The following is a 17,455-nucleotide window of genomic DNA, read 5'->3' as shown; positions in this document are numbered from 1 at the left end:
CTTTTAGCAGATTGTGGTAACATTGAAGGTAGGGGCTATCCTATATATCTTTGCATCTCTCAGTGTATAATACATGTGTTTGTAACAAAGTGAATGCTTAGTAAATATTGAGCAAGGTGGAGTGGTCAGGACAAACCTAGCTTTAAATCCGGTTTCCAACGTTAATTTAGGGCAGGCCTGCACAACCTGCAGCTGCTTGTGGCCAGGCATGCCAAAGGGTTTTGGGTGGCGGTGAAAAATGTAGAGGATGTTCTCCTCTACATTTTTTGCTGGGCTCTCAAAATCCTTTGGCATGTGGCAAGCGTACCACAGTCCATAAAGGCCTTATTTAGGCTATGGTCTTGTACAAGTCATTTAACATCTCTGAGCCTCAGTTTTATCTTCTGTAAAATAAGGTTTCTAATATTTATATGACTTAATTCACAAAGTGGTTGTAAAGAAAACAGATTTTAAACTTTTAACTGCTATATCATAGGTTCTTTGGAATTGTAGTTGGTCATTGCATTGATCTGAGTTTTACTACTAATAATCTGCGAATTGTTAAATTGAATGTTCAGTCATGAAGATGAGTAAGGAAGGATTAGAATTATTGCTTGTGGAAAATAGTGTCATGTTAACAGATGACCTAGAGAAAGTATAGTTACCCTGCTTCTGTTTTGCCTCTATTCATCAAGAAGCAAATAGAATAGGGAGAATGGAAACCTAAGATGGGTGAGAAGATAGTAAAAAAGTACCTAACATCTTTAAGTGAGTTTAAATCTACAGGCCCGGACTAATTAAATCCCATCTGACTGAATCTGCAAAGTATGAATTGTCAAAGAATTGGAGTCCAAGGCAACATAATAATAAAGGCTGCGGTAGAGAGACAAAGTGCTGTTGAGGGGCCAGTGGAGGAGAGTTTGCAGCTAATTGGGTGGAGAGGCAGAGTAGACTAAGGAAAGGCAGAGAAGGAGCTGCTGTTTGTTGGACCTTGAAGAATGAGTTTTTTCAATCTCAGCTTTTTCTATCGTTAACCTTCCTGACATCTTGGAGGATTCCCACCATCAAATATCACTTTGGTTTTTCCATATGTGCTATAGATCAGAACTGTGGGAAATCCTGAAACTGTGATGACTGGGGCTACTACAGATTTATGCCGGCTAATATCAGCTGGGGCCTTCACTACAGCAAAGCAGCTTTCCTCTTCCTGCTCCCTAGTTGATTCTCTGTCACACTCACCACACCAGCTATTCGATACGTTTTCTTCTCAAGCCTCTCATACCCATTCACTCCCTGCACTTCCCACATCCTCACTCCTGAAGACCTTACCTTATACTTCAAAAAACTTCAGTCCATTCCCCGAGAGCCCTGTCTTCATCTCATATTGCTTGAACATCTCACTCCCACTATCTCCTCCTTTACTCCAGTCTCTGATGATCAGAAGATTTCAGTTTTGCTTGCTAATGTAAATTCCTTTGTATCAGTCATGTCAAACTCAAATAGAAATAGGGACTACTAAACTGTAGTGACTTAGATAACCACATAATAACATCATCTGTGTTTAATTGTGTTTTTATTTACTTTGTTGGATATTTTCCAATTGTGTTTTCATCTAGTTCAGGCCTCATGTTTGATACCTCCGCTCCATTATATACCCTTGATCTCTTCTTTTCTTCTTCAGCAGATTGAACCTATTTCCAACCCACTCTTTCTTTAATCTTCATTCTCTGCCTACCTCCTGGCTCCTTCCTGGCTGCCTACAAGTACCCCCAAATCTCCTCCATCTTTAAATACCTTTCACTCGATCCCACCATGCCCAGCAACTATCAGACTATATATTTTCTCCCTTTCTCAGCCAAACTCCATGAAAAAGCTATCCACAATTGGTGCCTTCACTTCTTCTTCTCTCTCTCTTTTCTAAACTTTCTTCAGTATGGCTTCCAAACTCATTACTCAATTGAAACGGGTCACTTCAAAGTCACCAATGATCTCTTGATTGCCAATTCTTTTTTTATTTTTTTAGGCAGTTGGGGTTAAGTGCCTTGCCCAGGGTCACACAGCTAGTAAGCGTCAAGTGTTTGGTTTCAGGCTGGATTTGAACTCAGGTCCACCTGACTTCAGGGCCAGTACTCTACCCATCGCGCCACCTAGCTGCCCCTTGATTGCCAATTCTAATAATATTTTCTTTATCCTTATTCTTCTTGACCTCTACAGCCTTTGACATTATTGACCATCTTCTCTAGGATACTGTCAGGGTTTTCAGGACATTGTTCTCACCTGGTTCTCCTCCCTGACCTCTCCTCAGTCTTTTTCCTGTATGCCATTTAATCATGGGTAATCCCCCAAAGCTTAATCCTGGGCCCTCTTCTCTTATCTTCTTTAATTTAGTGATTTTATCAACTTGCATAGGTTGAATTATCATTTGTCTGCATATGATTTCCAGATCTGTTTATCTGTCCTTAGTTTCTCTTTTGAGCTCTAGTGCCACATTACCAACTAAATGTTAGATATTTCAATGTAATATCTTTCAGGCATCTCAGATTCAACATATCTAAGATAGAACTCAAAATTTTTCCTCCAAACTCTTCACTCTTCTAAACTTTTCTGTTATGGCCCCCCACATGTCCAATCAGCTGTCAAATCTTGTCATCCTGACTCGGCTCAAGCACCACCTCTACAACTTCTCTTGAATATGTCTCCTTCCCACACACTTGGCCATCAGCCTCATCGCCTTTCTCCTAGGCCAGAAGTGGGGAACCTGCAGCCTTAAGGTCACATGTGGCCTTCTAGGTGCTTGGTTGCGGCCTTTTGAATGAGTCCAAGTTTTACGCAACCAATCCTTTTATTAAGGGGATTTGTTCTGTGAACTTTGGATTCAGTCAGGGGGCCCCACTTGAGGACCTAGAGGGCCACATGTGGCCTTGAGGCTTCAGGTTTTCCACCTGTCCTAGGCCCTTGAACCCTGCCTTCCCCTCCCTCCCAACCCCGCCTTCTGCCCAACTTCAGTCCATTCTTCACTCAGCCCTGAAAGTGCCGGTCCTTTGTTTGGTATTGAAAACTCTTTTACACCTACCCCTTCCCTACCTTTCCAGTATTCTTGCATTTTTCTCCCCGGTGATATGGGCTACTTGCAGTCTCAAACATGACACTCCATCCCCTGGCCTTTGACCTTTGTACTGGCTCTGTGCTGCACCTGGTATGCTTTCTCTCCTAGCCTACAGCTGTTATTTTTGGTTATCTTAACTCTGCTCAAGCATTGCCCTTAGGAGGCCTTTCCTGGTCACCCTAGCTTCTCGTTACATCTCCTTTAAGGGTCTTTCCATCCATTCTGTATTTACCTTGCATGTGCTGATTCATATATATTGTCTCCCCTTATTAGAAGGTAAATTTTTTTTAAGGATATTTTTAATTAAAAAAATTTTTTTAAATTTTTAGGCAATTGGGGTTAGGTAACTTGCCCAGGGTCACACAGCTAGTAAGTGTCAAGTGTTTGGTCTGAGGTCAGATTTGAACTCAGGTCCTCCTGACTTCAGGGCTCTATCCACTGCACTGCCTAGCTGCCCCTATTTTAAATTAAAAAAAAAATTTTTTTTATAGAAGGTAGATTTCTTGAGGGTAGGGACTGTTTCTGCTTCTTCTTTGTATTCTTAGTGGCTAGCATAATGCCTACCACTTGAATCCTTAATAAGTGCTTATTGATGGATTGGTTGACAGTCTTCTTTTTATAAAAAAAATTACGTATTTTACTAAAACTTAATATTGAACACCAATGCAACTAACTGAACTTGTTCAGTAAATATATATATATATATGTTTTAATTAATTACTTTGAATACATAAAATATGATTTTTCACTTAGGCCTAAGCTTCCATCAGAATTTTGTCCATTTGTTTTTCTTCTTCTTTTCTCTTAAATGGTTGTAGATCATATGAATCCCATTCTTCTGTATCTGCTTTTTTTTTTTTTAAACTTTGCATTATTTTTTCCTTGTTTCTTTGTATTCCTCATGCTTATCGGTTTTCATTGTATTATAATAATCCATTAAATTAAAGTACCTTATTTAATCGTTCCCATATGTGGACTTTTAGATTTATTTCAGCTTTGGGGGGGCAATTACATATAATTCTGAAATGAAAAATCTTTCAACAGATAGGTGCTTTTTGAATGGTTTTTGTTAATAATTTCAGGCTGTGTTCACAGCAACGGAACATTGGATCAAAGGCTGTAATTATTTTTGTAATAGTGTACTGCCAATTGTGTACTGTTCACCAAAAAGATTCCACAAGTTTGTAATCCTTACAGCAGTGAATGAGTATGAGTGTACCTTTTCCCCCTCACAACCCTTTTAGCATTGAGTTTTCATTGTTTTTATTATGTTCTTTTTAAAAAAAATTGTTTTGTTTTTTAAATTAAATCTTACTTTTCCTCTTTTGTTGTACCCCTGGGTAGGAAAAAAAAAGGGGGGAAACAGAAAAACAAAATCTTTGTTACAAATATGCATAATCAAACAAAACAGATTCCCTCATTGGCTCTATCCAAAAAACATCTCATTTTATACCTTGAGTGTGACCTTCCCCTCGCTGTCAGGAGGAGGAATGGTGTGCTTCATTGTCAATCCTCCGAGCTCATAGATGGTCATTATGTTGGTCAGAATTCTTAAACTTTCAGAGTTGTTTTTGTATTGTTCTTCTTTTATCAGTTGTTTGCTTGGTTCTGGTCATTTCAGTCTTCATCAGTTTTAATTCTTCAAAATAGTTTTTGTAAAAAAAAACATTGATGTTATAGATAAATTGTTCTGACTGTGCACATTTTGGTCTTTTTACAAAACTATTTTCTGACTTTATTCTTCACCAGTTCGTAGAAGTCTTTCCATGTCTCTTTGAAAGGAAGCAAGTAAACAAACATTTATTAAGCACCTAGTACGCACCAGACACTGTGCTAAGTGCTTTGCAAATATTATTGGATGTGATTCTCACAGCAACTCTGAGAGGAAGGTGCTATTATTTTCTCCATTTTACAGTTGAGGAAACGGAGGCAGACAGGGTAAGTGACTTGCTCAGGGTCACACAACTTCTAAGTTGTCTGAGCCTGCATTTGAACTCAGGTCTTCCTGATTCTGGGCCCAGTTACTCTATCCACTGTGCCATCTAACTACTTTTCTTCATTTCTTACAGTACGGTAGTATTCCATTATGTTCATATACCAAAATTTGTTAAGCTATTCCTGAAATGATTTCCATCTGCTTAGTTCTAGCTTTTTACCACCACAAAAAGAGTTTCTGTAAATAATTTTTGTAAATGTAGGATCTTTTCCTTTTTCTTTGGTGTTTTTGAGGTGTAGCCCTACCAGTGGTAAATATGTTAAACTTAAAAGATTGAGAAAATAGTTTCATTGCTTTTCATCATTTTTGTTAGTGTGAGTATGAGGTGATATATTAGCAAGATTTAATTTTTGCTCTTCTTTGATTTTTAGTGAGAGTGATTATTTTTTAAAATGATCATTAACAGCTGGTATTCTTTTGGCAGTTATCAGCTGGCCATTTATCTATTGTGACCTGGGGAGGTACCCTCTGAGTTTTTAATAGTTTTAAAATTTTAGCTCATTAGAAATTTTCAAGATTGTATGCCCTGCCTCCTTTTACATGTAAGGTACCTGAATACTGGGTATGTGTTGTGACGGGGACAGTTGGAGGGGATGAGCTCTTCATGGCTCCATTATGTATTGAAATATACCTTATATCTCTTAACTCTTGTTCTGTCGTTTTGCCAAAACTCAGCTTTGAGTTATCTGCATCATCTGCTTTCTCTACTCCTCCTTGCATGCTGCCAAAAAAAATCATTCAACCATGCTGACCAAGCCTACTGTGAATTCTGGGGTCTCATTACAAAGAAAGCCTTTGATTCTTCGCCGTTTGACTCTATTACATTCCCCACAATGGCTGATCTTCTTTTTTTTTAAGTTTATATTATAAACTTGACCATCAGAAAAGAATATTTCCATACACAAAACAGAACACAAAAAGTAAATTTTGCATGAAACTTTGAATCTCCATTTCATACTACAGTGGCTGTTCTAAACCACCTAATTCTGTCCTCCAGCTCACGTTGTCATTCCTGTTCTCTCCATCCTGACAGAGAACCTTGCCTCCTACTTTGCTGAGAATTCACTGGGAGCGCCCTCACCTCTTCAGAACCTCTCTATATCATCCCTCATTCTCTTCTTTGCTTTTTTTCTTTATAAAAGGCCAACCATGCTACATTTCCTTCCTATCTCCTTAGGGAACTTGACCTCTTGATCATTTTTCCTTCTCTGTTGACTCCTCTGCTGCCTCAAAACATGACCAGCTGTGTCGACCCCCCCCCCGACCTTAAAAAACCAACCACCTAACCTTCTCTTAACTCTGCCATTCCTTCAAGGTATCTTCCTGTACCTCTTCTTTTGTCACCATTCTTAGAAAGCTTTGGCTATCCTCACTGCCTCCATTTCCTCCTTCTCACTTCAGTACAGCTCTTGGTACCCCCAGTCACTTGACTGAAATTGCTCTTTTCAGGATTACTGCAGCTTTTGACTTTGGTGACCACGCTCTCTTTCTAGATTAGCTTTTCCAAACCTTTTGGCTTCTTTGACATTGTTTTGCTTTGATTTTTTATCAAACCATTCCTTCTTTTATTTCCTTTGCTGTATCATTATCCTTTTCTTGACCATTAATTGTAGGTGTCCCCAGGGCTCTGCTCTGGACCTTCTCTTTCTGCACTTTCTTGCTGTGTCATCAGTTTCCGTGGGTTTGGTTATCGTCACTTTGAAGTTGATTCTGTTCGGTTCAGACCCGCAAATTCACAAACATAGATGTAGTGGCACTTCTTGTTGTGACAAAGAACTGGAAGCAAAGTAGATTCCTATCAGTTGGGAAATGACTGAACAAATTATGAGATCTTGGAATCATGGAATATTATTATAGTAGAAGAGATTGCAAATGAGATAGATACCTAGAAGGACTTCTGTGAACTGATGTGTAGAGTGAAATAAAAAGCCCCACAAGTACAATTTATATAATAATCAATGACATGATTCAAAGAATCAAAGAATGATTCTGACTCCTATCAGAGAATCTGAGAGTTGGAAGCTGACCTCAGTGACCAGTGAGTCCAATCTGAATTTGAAAGTCCAGCCTTTGTTTGAAGACCTCCAAGTAGGGGGAACCTACCGCCCCTCTAGGCAACATCCCATTCCGTTTTGGGACAGTTTGGATTGCTAGGCACAGGAGCTCTCTTCCCACTCACCCAAACCACTAGTCTTGCTTTCATCCCATCTCTCTTAGCCATCATCTGTGAAGAAGGGACCAGCTATGCCCACCTGCTACTACCCCCAGAACTTACAAGCCAGCCTAGCTGAAGCAGCAAAGCCCCCTGAGGGAGAGACAGGAATCAGTGATTGCCAGGAAAGTCAAACCATCACCACCATCACCTTGACGACCATTTCCCTGTAGATTGTGATGGAGACAGCCCAGGACCCTGAGCCACAGAGCCTTGGGAATAGCAGGGTCCCCCAAACCACCAGGCCTACTTCCAGTCCAGTTCTTGACAGTCATCACTGAGGGAAGAGATCTTTGCAGAGAAGGAATCCAGCTTCCTCGTCACTACTAGCAACAACTCCTGACCGGCTGCCACCAGGAGACAGGCAAGTCCAGGAGTCCTGGCTTTGGCAGCTCCCCCAGATTACCAGTTTTGCTCCCAGCCCCCAGCCTTCACAGCTATCGTCTGGGGAAGCAACTTCTGTGAAGAAGGGGCAAGCCATCCCTACCGACCCCCACCCACAGAGCCAGGCAAGGACTCTGAGGGAGAGACGGGAAGCAGCATGTCAGGCAAGCCTAACTACCCCCACCATCTTGACTGCCACTGGCCCTCAGATCATAGCTGGGGACAGTCCAGGGACCTCGAACCCCAAAACCTTGGCAGTGGTAATGCTTCCATCCTAAGGTCTCCAGCCGTCATCCTGGGAAGCAGCCTCTTTGGAAATATAGTCAGTCTGGTGCTCCTCCGAGTGTTACAGCTATAACTATGTGAGACCCAGAAAACATTGTTCTTGCTACCAGAGTCCTTGGCATTATCAAATAATTCAGTGTCAGAAACTGACATGGTTTTATCAGTGGAAATAACATTAAAGACTAAGTATTACTGTCTACTTTGCTGCTATCCCCTAAGGATCTTGACTTGCAGCTGAAACCTTCTATATGTGTTGTCTCCTTCATTCGAATGTGAGCTCTTTTAGAGTATGGACTTATCCCCAGCACTTAGCACAGTGTTCTGCATATAGCAAGTACTCCATAAATGTTTTTTAAAAATAGGTACATTTTTTTCAATTACGTGTAAAAACAATGTTTAACATTCTTTTTAAAAAAATCTTGAGTTCCCATTTCTCTCCATCCTTCCCCCCCTCTCCCCTTATTGAAAAGGCAAGCAATTTAATATAGGTTATACATGTGTAGTCATGCAAAAAATATTTCCATATTAGTTGTGTTGTGAAAGAAAACAGATAAAAAAAGCAATGAAAAAATAGTGTTGTTTTTTTTTTTTTTAAATACGCTTCAGTCTGCCTTCAGACTCCATCAATTCCTTCTGTGGAAGTAGATAGCATTTTTTATCATAAATCCTTTAGAATTGTCTTGGATCTTTGTATTGCTGGGAATAGCTGTCATTCATAGTTGATCATTGTACAATGTTGCTGTTGCTAAGCAGAATTAGAGGCTTCTGTTCAGTCTGGGATTCCTGCCCTGGTTTTTCTTCTTCAGGCTGGGCTGGGTGTTGGAACTGAGACCCTGCTTTGCACCTGGGGTTTGGTACACTGACCAGGCCCTCTGTATCTAGGATCCCACCCCTTCTTGATCTGCCTTGGGTCTGTGGCCTGAAGTTAGGCGCTTGGTGACAGAGCTACCAGCTTGCACCTGTCCCTGTCTCAGTGCCCCAGGGTGTGTCTGCTGGAGCTATGGTATGAGTTTGGGACCTTCTCTTGCCCTGGTGTACATCCTTTCCCTGAGCACTAACAAGCTGTGCCCAGCCCTGGTCTCCAGTAGCCTCTTGGCAATGTCTCCCTCTGCAGAGCTGGGCTGGACAAATGATCTACTGATGTTTTCTGGATTTCCATATGAGGATTCAGTTTTCTAGATCTCTTTAGAGAAGTTTTGTGGAGAGAAGCTCCATCTTACTGCTTCCTGCCACTCTTCCAACTTGATGCATGATTTGAATTTATCAAGTGCAGCAAAGTACTCTCTTACTCTTTCCTTTCTTACCTTGGGTATCACCTTCCTGTTATCACAGCAAAAACAAAATAACAACTGAGCAGTCAACAAACATTTATGAAGCGCTTCCTTCCGTAGGCAAGGCACTGTGCTAAACCTTCAGGATACACATCAGACAAAAGAGCTATCTGCCCTCATGGAGCTCACAGTCTGTAATAGGACAACAGCATGAAAATAACTGTGGACCATCGAGCCGCTCTGTCTTCTCTCTGTTGTCGTTCATTGTTGTCTCATCCGCCCCAAGTAGAAGTCCTGTCTCTTCTTTGAGTCCTCCTGTTCTTCAAATGGGACATTCCATCCCCTGCCTCTTTATCTTTGTATAAACTGCGTCCCCTTCCTGGAAATGCTTTCTATTCTCATGTTTGCTTAGGAAACACTGTCTTCCTTCCACGCTCAGCTCAGGGGCCACTGCCTTCTGTGGAAAGCCTTTTCTAATCCCCCTAGTTGATAGTTCTCTGCCCTGCACCCTCAAAATTACTTCATTATATACTTTTCATTATGTACTATAGGTACTTTATGTATGCCTATCTGTGCACACATTTTTCTCCCTATAGAATACAAGCTCCTTGAGGGCCTGGCCTGTTTAGTTCTAGTCTGTATCCCATGCTCAAGCCATAGTCTTCTGTCATATATATATATATATATATATATATAGTAGGTGCTTAGTACATGCTTGTTGAATTGAATTGTATTGAATTACTCCTGAACTTAGACATGTTGCCCGTATCTTTCTCTTGAGCCTTTTATCTTGCGTCACCAGCTGCCTGCTAGACATCTATACCTGAATTGTACTGTGGGCATCTCAAACTCACTTTTTTTTTAACAATCAATTTGACCCACCCACCAATCCACTCCATCAATTTACTCAACCCTTTATTTGTTTCACTTATCTTTTATTTCCTTGCCCCCAGCTACCTTTTCTTTATCCTTCTTGAATTGTAACTCGTCAAATTTTGATACCCTAAGTCTTCTTTATCCTCTGTAATCCTTTTACATCCTTTTTTTTTTTTTCCCCAGAGGCAACTGGGATTAAGCGGCCTGCCCACGGTCACACAGCTAGTGTCTGAGGCCAGATCTGAACTGACGTCCTTTCTGATTCCAGGAATGAAACTCATTATTCTCTCCCCCTGAATCTCCTCCCAACTTTGCTGATTCTTCTGGGGACTTCACCGTCCTTTTAGTCACTCTGATTTGAAACCTTGTGCAAGTTTTCAAGTGCAGCAAATCCTTTATTGCCCCGTTATAATAATTATCACCATAACAATAACAATAAACTTATGTAGTACTTTAATGTTTGCAGAATGCTTTGCACATATTTTATCTTCACAATAGTACTGGGAGGCGGGTGCTGTCATCCCCATTTTGCAGATGAGAAAACTGAGATTGAGAAGGGGTTAAGTGACCCCCAGGGTCACATGGCTGGTAAATGATGTGGGATGTGAACTCAGGCCTTCCTTGCTTCAAGTCCATGCTCTATCTACTGTGCCACCTAGCTGCCTACCGATAAGTTGCCAAGTCTCAGTGACTCTGCTTGGATAACACATCTCACATTCATTTGCTTTCCATTCATACCTTAGGGGCTCATCACTTCTAAACTGGACTGTTGAAGTAGGCTTCTAATTAAATGATCTCCTTGCTTCTGAGTGCTCCCTTTCCCGATCATTCTCAACTGCCAAATGAATAGTCTAACTCTGGCATTTAAAGCTCTTCTCCACTTTTACCTTCCTTCATGCATTCTAGACAAACTTGCCCACTAGCTGGGAGCTCTGTCTCCCATTCCCAGAATGTACTCCATCCTCACCTCTAATTTAAAGATTAAATTAAATCCTTAACTTCCTTTTAGGTTCAGCTGGGAAGCCACCTCCTATGCAAAGCTTTCTTTGATTCCTTACCCCCTCCACCACTCCCTTCCATAGTTTTTCCTTCTCAGCCCACTGAAGATTTTCTTGATTTTTTTTGGTTTTGTTTTCAATACCTGTGGTGTCTCATAGTAAAACACAGGCTTCTTGAATGACTGCTTTGTGTTTTGTCTTTGTATTCTCAGCATTGAGCACAGGACTTTGTATATTGTAAGTAATTTAAAAACATTTATTGAATTGAATCATTTCTAATTTTAAAAATATTTTACTCCACAGGGAAGCTGAGAAGACCAAACTCCTTATAGCTGCACAGAAGCAAAAGGTGGTGGAGAAAGAAGCAGAAACAGAGAGGAAAAAGGCTATTATCGGTACCTAGTTTCCCATTTGCAATGAATGTCCCTTGTGGATAGGTGTATATTAACAGATAACTAGCCATCTCATACTGAACTCTGTGATGACTCAGTCATTCTTGGGGGCAAAAGCATTTATTAAGCACCTAGTGTATGCCAGGCACTATGGCAAGTACTTTACAAATACCTCATTTGGTCCTTATAATAACCCTGTGAGGTAAGTACTATAATTATCCCTATTCTACAGTTGAGGAAACAAGGACAGGCAGAGGTTAAATGACTTGGCCAGGGTCACACAACTAATAAGTGTCTAAGCTCAGATTTGAACTCAGGTCCTCCTGATTCTAGGCTTATCCACTGTGCTACAGAGCTGTCTCCTTGGACAATAAGCGCCAAGGGGGATCCCCTTCCCCACCCCCCCCCCCCATCTTTCTCATCAACCCCACAACTCCCAAAGCAAGGTGTGAGATCATCATACTTTAACTGTAGCCTCCACTGGGTGCTGGTGGGAGTGCTGCTGTTTCACTTGTTTTCAAAGACGTTTATAGTGGATATTATTGGCAATATGTCCCCCCATGGACTTAAAAATCCCAACAACTAAGAGTCAAAGAAAGAAAACAAATGTGGTAAAAGGTTAGGAAGTCTATACCTAATGATTGGTTCCTTTACTGATGCAAGCACTCAGTTCTAATGTACATCCTATTGCATTTTGCTCGATTAAACTCTGCTCAAAATAGACTTGTGGTCATGGGTGTACTGTCCACGCACCCATCACTTTGTATGACTTCTCTGCTTGTCTAGCTCATCACTGGCCCCTTCTCTATCTATTGCTTTACATGTAAGGGTTGCAGAATTATTTTCATATTAATTTGGCCAAAGCATAGTTGGGCAGAGAAATAAAATATAAATTGTATTCCAAAGCCAAAATAAATTGTTTTGAATTTTCATTAGTATGGATGTTTTAAGTTGATTTTTTCCCCCTCATTTTTATGGAATATTTGTTTGTAGTTATATATATGTACCCAGCTTTCCATAATAATTTCCTGTTTTATTTTTTTTAGCTATTTTTAGAAGAACACAAAACCTTGAGAATAAAGTGGAAAGCCTGAATTCTATGGGGGTTCCCTCCCTCTCGGAAAACATAACCAGAAGGTTCACACACAAGCCAGAAGCCCATCAATATAGCTATTGTTTCTTTGTTTTGTTTTTAGAGAGAGACATAGAAAATATCTTTAAGATTTTTTTTAGGAGAGGGAAGATAAAACTTTACTCATTAGATAAAACAAATATGAAAAGATATACATATATATTTCATTTCATGTTGTGGCTCACTAAAGGAAATAGAGGTTGATAGAAACATGTAGAAACAAGGGTGCTTTGGGTTGTAGGCCTCTCATATATCAGTGCCCTTTGAAATTTTGATTAGTGCTCTTAATTGTTTATCCTTGAAATTTCAAAGGTCTGCTGTAATAAGATAGTCTCAGGAGGTAATCATAGGAATAATTATATAAGAATAATTATTCTTTGTACTCTGCTGTCTCTTTGTTCTCTGTTGTCGGAGAAGCCTCACCTTTTTGGAGGTTGTCCCATGACTTCAGAGGATTCATCACTTTTGTGCCAAGCTCTGTGCTGGGTGTTGGGGACACAAGATGACAAATGACACGGCCTCTGTTCTCCAAGAGCTTAAAATAGAATATTAGGCTTAGGGCAAGACCTGTGATGTTGAGTTTCTTTTCATATTTACGTTCCTAATCAAATATCAAGGCATTGCCTTGTGTTAGATGCTGTGGTGGAGAAGAAAGCTATGCTACACAGTATTCAGCCACTATATTGTCTTCTGGAAATAAGGCCGAGACACGTAGTTGGGAAATTCTTTCCATTTTTGTAATTCACTCTGAAGACAGAAATAAAGTGCTGTGAAACCCAAGTGTGCCTGCCATGAATGGAAGTTGGGAAATATCGGGGCAGCTAGGTGGCGCCATAGTGCACAGAATGCCCGGCCTTGAGTCAGGAATACCATTGTTCCCCTAGCTCTGTGACCCTTAGCAAGTCACTTAACCTTTGTTTAAGGCAGTTTTCTTAACTGTAAATTGGGATTAATCATACGATTTAACTCCCAGGGCTGTGAGGATCAAATGAGATAATTGTAAAGGTGCTTAGCACATTGCCTGGCACATAGAAAGTGTTATATAAATGTTAGTTATTTTTATTATTATTCCCCAAGTAAAAAAAAAAAATCTGTTGATTGAATTTTTACCGTAATTGGTTTATTATGCTCTTGGTCTGTCTGTTGTGCTTAGTTGGAGTGCTTGCGTTGGCCATTCTTGCACGTGAAAAGACTGGTATGCTGTGAGCACCATGACCACCTCTTGTGTTCTTGGTGGAGGTCAGCAGCTGCCAGATAATGCTCCTCAAACACTGTTTTTACCCTTCTCAATTCTTTGCCATTTATAACCTCTAAGAATCTTTTCCCAGTTTGCCCCTTCTTTCTTTAGTCATTTCCCCATTCTTCTTTCCCTCCCCACTTGGGTATGTAGTCATGCAGTTGTCTTATTTGGGGTATTGTTTACCCTGCTGTTTTTCATGTCTGTATCTGACATTCTTTAAATAAGGATTAAGCCCTTTGAGCTCAAACACTGCATTTGACTTCTGTTTTCTTGTCATGGAACCTCAGGACAATTAAGTAGCAATTGCGTCTTTCATTTTTATTATTTTGCCAAGTGCTTATCAGGCAGCTCCTTCATGCTGTCTTTGAGGGGTTTGTAGTCTAGTGGTGGGCATAAGATTTACATGTCATAATATGATACCTAGTACTGGATTGTGTGTGTGCTAATAAATACTGCTTTTAACTTAAAGGGACATTTTTTTCCCCTTGTTTTTAATTGTAGAGGCAGAGAAAACCGCACAGGTGGCAAAAATCCGATTTCAGCAAAAGGTGATGGAGAAAGAAACCGAGAAACGCATTTCTGAAATTGAAGGTGTGTTGTTGCAATTGAGGGCTGCCCCTATTTTATGCACTGCCCTTCTTTCTCAGGGAAAGGAGAATTCTTGTCATTTCAGGGCGTAGGGAGAATACATGACCACAACCAGGTCTTCTCTTGACTGGTCACCAGTGCCAGGCAGGCCAGTTATAGGCAGCTCAACTGAAACATCTGGCTATGTTCTCAGTTGTTAGTCTGTGACTGTGGGTAAATTATTTGACCTCAGGCCTTAGTTTGCCCTCCTGAAAACAGGGTTGATGAGCTAGCTGCCTTTTTCTTTTCCTGTATGTTTCTTGTGACTTGATTTTTAACTTTTACTGTAGATTTTCTTCCATAATTGAAGAAACAAATGTTGGGTCCCCTGTAGATGCCAGGGCTCTTTTGATTTGTAAGCTTCTTTCAGTTCCCAAATGTTTTTTGAATATTCATATACTTTTTACTTTTGTACCCTATAATTTTTGTTTCTCCATCTTTGCCTCTAAGTGATTCTGGAGTAATTGTTTCTTCCAGAACTAATTGGCAGGAGATGATGGGATGGGTTAGACAGAATGTAAGGGAATGGAATGTGCCATCAATGTTGATTGATTCAGGCATTCTGTCAGGTGCTCTTGAGGGCACAAAGAACTGTCCCTCTTCTTAAGGCCAGAAATGCCTTTATTGTCCCTCTAGACTGGGCACTTCCTTCAGAGAGAGGGAGAGCAGGAATAACCTTGTTTTTAAAATTTAAATGGGTTATGGGATATGGCATTGCCAACCTTAATATTATTGTAGTGGCTAGGACTACATGACTAGAGAGAGAAAAAGGAGAAGAAAAAGAAAAGAAGAGCTAGAGAGGAAATAGACAAACTTAAAATGAGTAGAGTAATAAGGCTTCTTTTATTGAAAAATGTTTAATCAAATGGCTGATTTTTAAAGCTAAGTCAGTCATCCCTCTTATATACCCTCAGTAATAAGGCTTCTTTTATTGAAAAATGTTTAATCAAATGGCTGATTTTTAAAGCTAAGTCAGTCATCCCTCTTATATACCCTCAGATTCTGGGATGTGCAACTCGTCCTTCCTCAACAGGAAGAGATCTGAAATCTTCCCCAGCTGGGGGATAGTTTAAAAACTTTTATTTTAGTATTCTTTCACTGTGCTTTGCCTACTAGATGCTGCATTCCTGGCCCGAGAGAAGGCAAGAGCAGACGCAGAATACTACACTGCACACAAACATGCCACTTCAAACAAGGTGACTGGCTTTGCCCCCCAAACCTTCTTTTTCTGGTATTCTGGATGTGGGAAGTAGAAGGGTAGGGTTTGGCCTGAAATTTCCTATGGGTAATAATGGGAATGGTGGTAATCTTCTCTAACGTCTAGGGAAAGATGTACTGTGAAGTCTCTGCAGCCAAGTAAGTTGGGGAAAGTCAGCTCTTGGTTGGCCTGGGCAGAGGAAAGGAAGGGGGCGATATAAGACCAGAACTTGAAGTAATCACTGGTGCAGTTGGAATGTAATCAGGATTTCTGCTCCAGGGGAAATACAACCAGCAGCAGCAAGGGAACAGTGCTTAGATCGATCTAAGACTAGACAGAGTCAGAAATTCAGTTTTGGGAAACCAGGATCAGAGAGACGATATCGTGGTCGTCACGTCTGCCACAGCTGTTTAGTCCGTCAAGAAGCCAGGGCACTGGAGCTATGGTGAAGCTGCCTTCTTTGAGGGTCACGATTTGGGCCCTGCTGGAGCTCCTGCTGAGACTTGGGAACATAGGATCTTAGAATGGCCGAAGGTTCTCGGAAATCATCAACTATTAAGAGCTGGCACTAGGAAGCCTTAAAGCACTATAGAAAGTGCTTTGCGCATATTACCTCCTTTGGTCCTCCCCCAAACCCTTTGAAGTTTAGGTACTGTTATTGCCCCCATCTTACAGATGAAGCAACTGAGGCAGATAGAGGTTAAGTGACTTGTCCAGGGTCACATAGCTAATAAGTGTCCAACAAAGGATTCAAACTCAGGTCTTCCTGATTCCAAGTTTAGCACTTGATCCACAATGTAATCCTCCCTACCATTATTCATTTTTGTTGATTCCCTTGAGGACAAATGATGCTGCTAACAGGAATGTAGAAAGCTTCGCTAGGGATGATGATGTGGGTACTGGGCAACAGATGGAAGTTGTTAAGTAGATGTTTGTTTCATCGACGATCCCAGTTTAACTTAAGGGGCTCCAGAAGATAAAGAAATTGGTAAACCAGACAACTAGTGAAGAAGAAAGGACTTCAGATTTGGGTTGGTGGCTTGAGAGATAGGAGTGTTGGGCTCTTAGCCAATACAATCTAGTTAGATGTGTTTTACTAGCTCTAGTTAGAGCTAGTAAAAAATGTGTTTTCCTGGAGATTTATGGATCTGACAGAAGGCATTAAAATTGAAAATGAAGTTGAGGGAGAAAACTCTGTGTGTGTGTGTGTGTGTGTGTGTGTGTGTGTGTGTGTGTGTGTGTCTGTGTGTGTGTGTGTGTGTGTGTGTGTTGAGACAGAGTAGAGTGATACCAGGAGGAAGGGTGGTAATAAAACCCATGGCCTTCGATGTTTACACCCAAAGACACATAACATGAGAAAAATAAGCGAATTAGAGATCTTCATTCGAGGAAGGGTAAACCCAGCCTTGGAATATGTCTAGAATATTGTAGAGAAAGTGGACATCATTGAGGAGTCACAGGTCAGGTAGAAGTGGGGCAGAGGAGCAGCCGTGACTATTAAGAAGATGCACTTATGTAGAAATCCGTGTGTCAGAAGGGTGAAATATACTGGAGATCATTTGAGGGTGGATCAGTGGATTTTTAAAAAATTTTTCACTTTCATTTTTTTTCCTTTTACTCGAGTCTTCTTGAACAAAATGACTAATATGGAAATGTTTTACATAATTGCACATGTATAACTTGTATCTGATTGCTTAACATCTCAGGGAAGGGAGAAGGGAAGGAGAGAAGGAGGGACAGAATTTGGAACTCAAAACTT

The 17,455-nt window shown here is 40.6% G+C and overlaps 1 protein-coding gene across 4 annotated transcripts in view; it reads left to right on the top strand.

Moving 5' to 3' along the window:
• ERLIN1 (ER lipid raft associated 1) overlaps window positions 1–17,455 on the top strand; it is a 57,568-nt gene that overhangs the window by 37,805 nt on the left and 2,308 nt on the right. For all 4 annotated transcript variants that reach the window (XM_027846337.1, XM_027846335.1, XM_027846336.1 and 1 more), the window contains 3 exons: window positions 11,411–11,502; window positions 14,373–14,462; window positions 15,615–15,694. In XM_027846337.1, coding sequence (XP_027702138.1) covers window positions 11,411–11,502; window positions 14,373–14,462; window positions 15,615–15,694 — 262 coding nt within the window. The remainder of the gene's footprint in view (window positions 1–11,410; window positions 11,503–14,372; window positions 14,463–15,614; window positions 15,695–17,455) is intronic.

The sequence above is a fragment of the Vombatus ursinus genome, unplaced genomic scaffold (assembly GCF_900497805.2).
Source record: "Vombatus ursinus unplaced genomic scaffold, bare-nosed wombat genome assembly UNPS02015129.1, whole genome shotgun sequence".
Classification (NCBI taxonomy): Eukaryota; Metazoa; Chordata; class Mammalia; order Diprotodontia; family Vombatidae; genus Vombatus; species Vombatus ursinus.
This window is presented reverse-complemented; position numbering and strand designations above follow the sequence as displayed.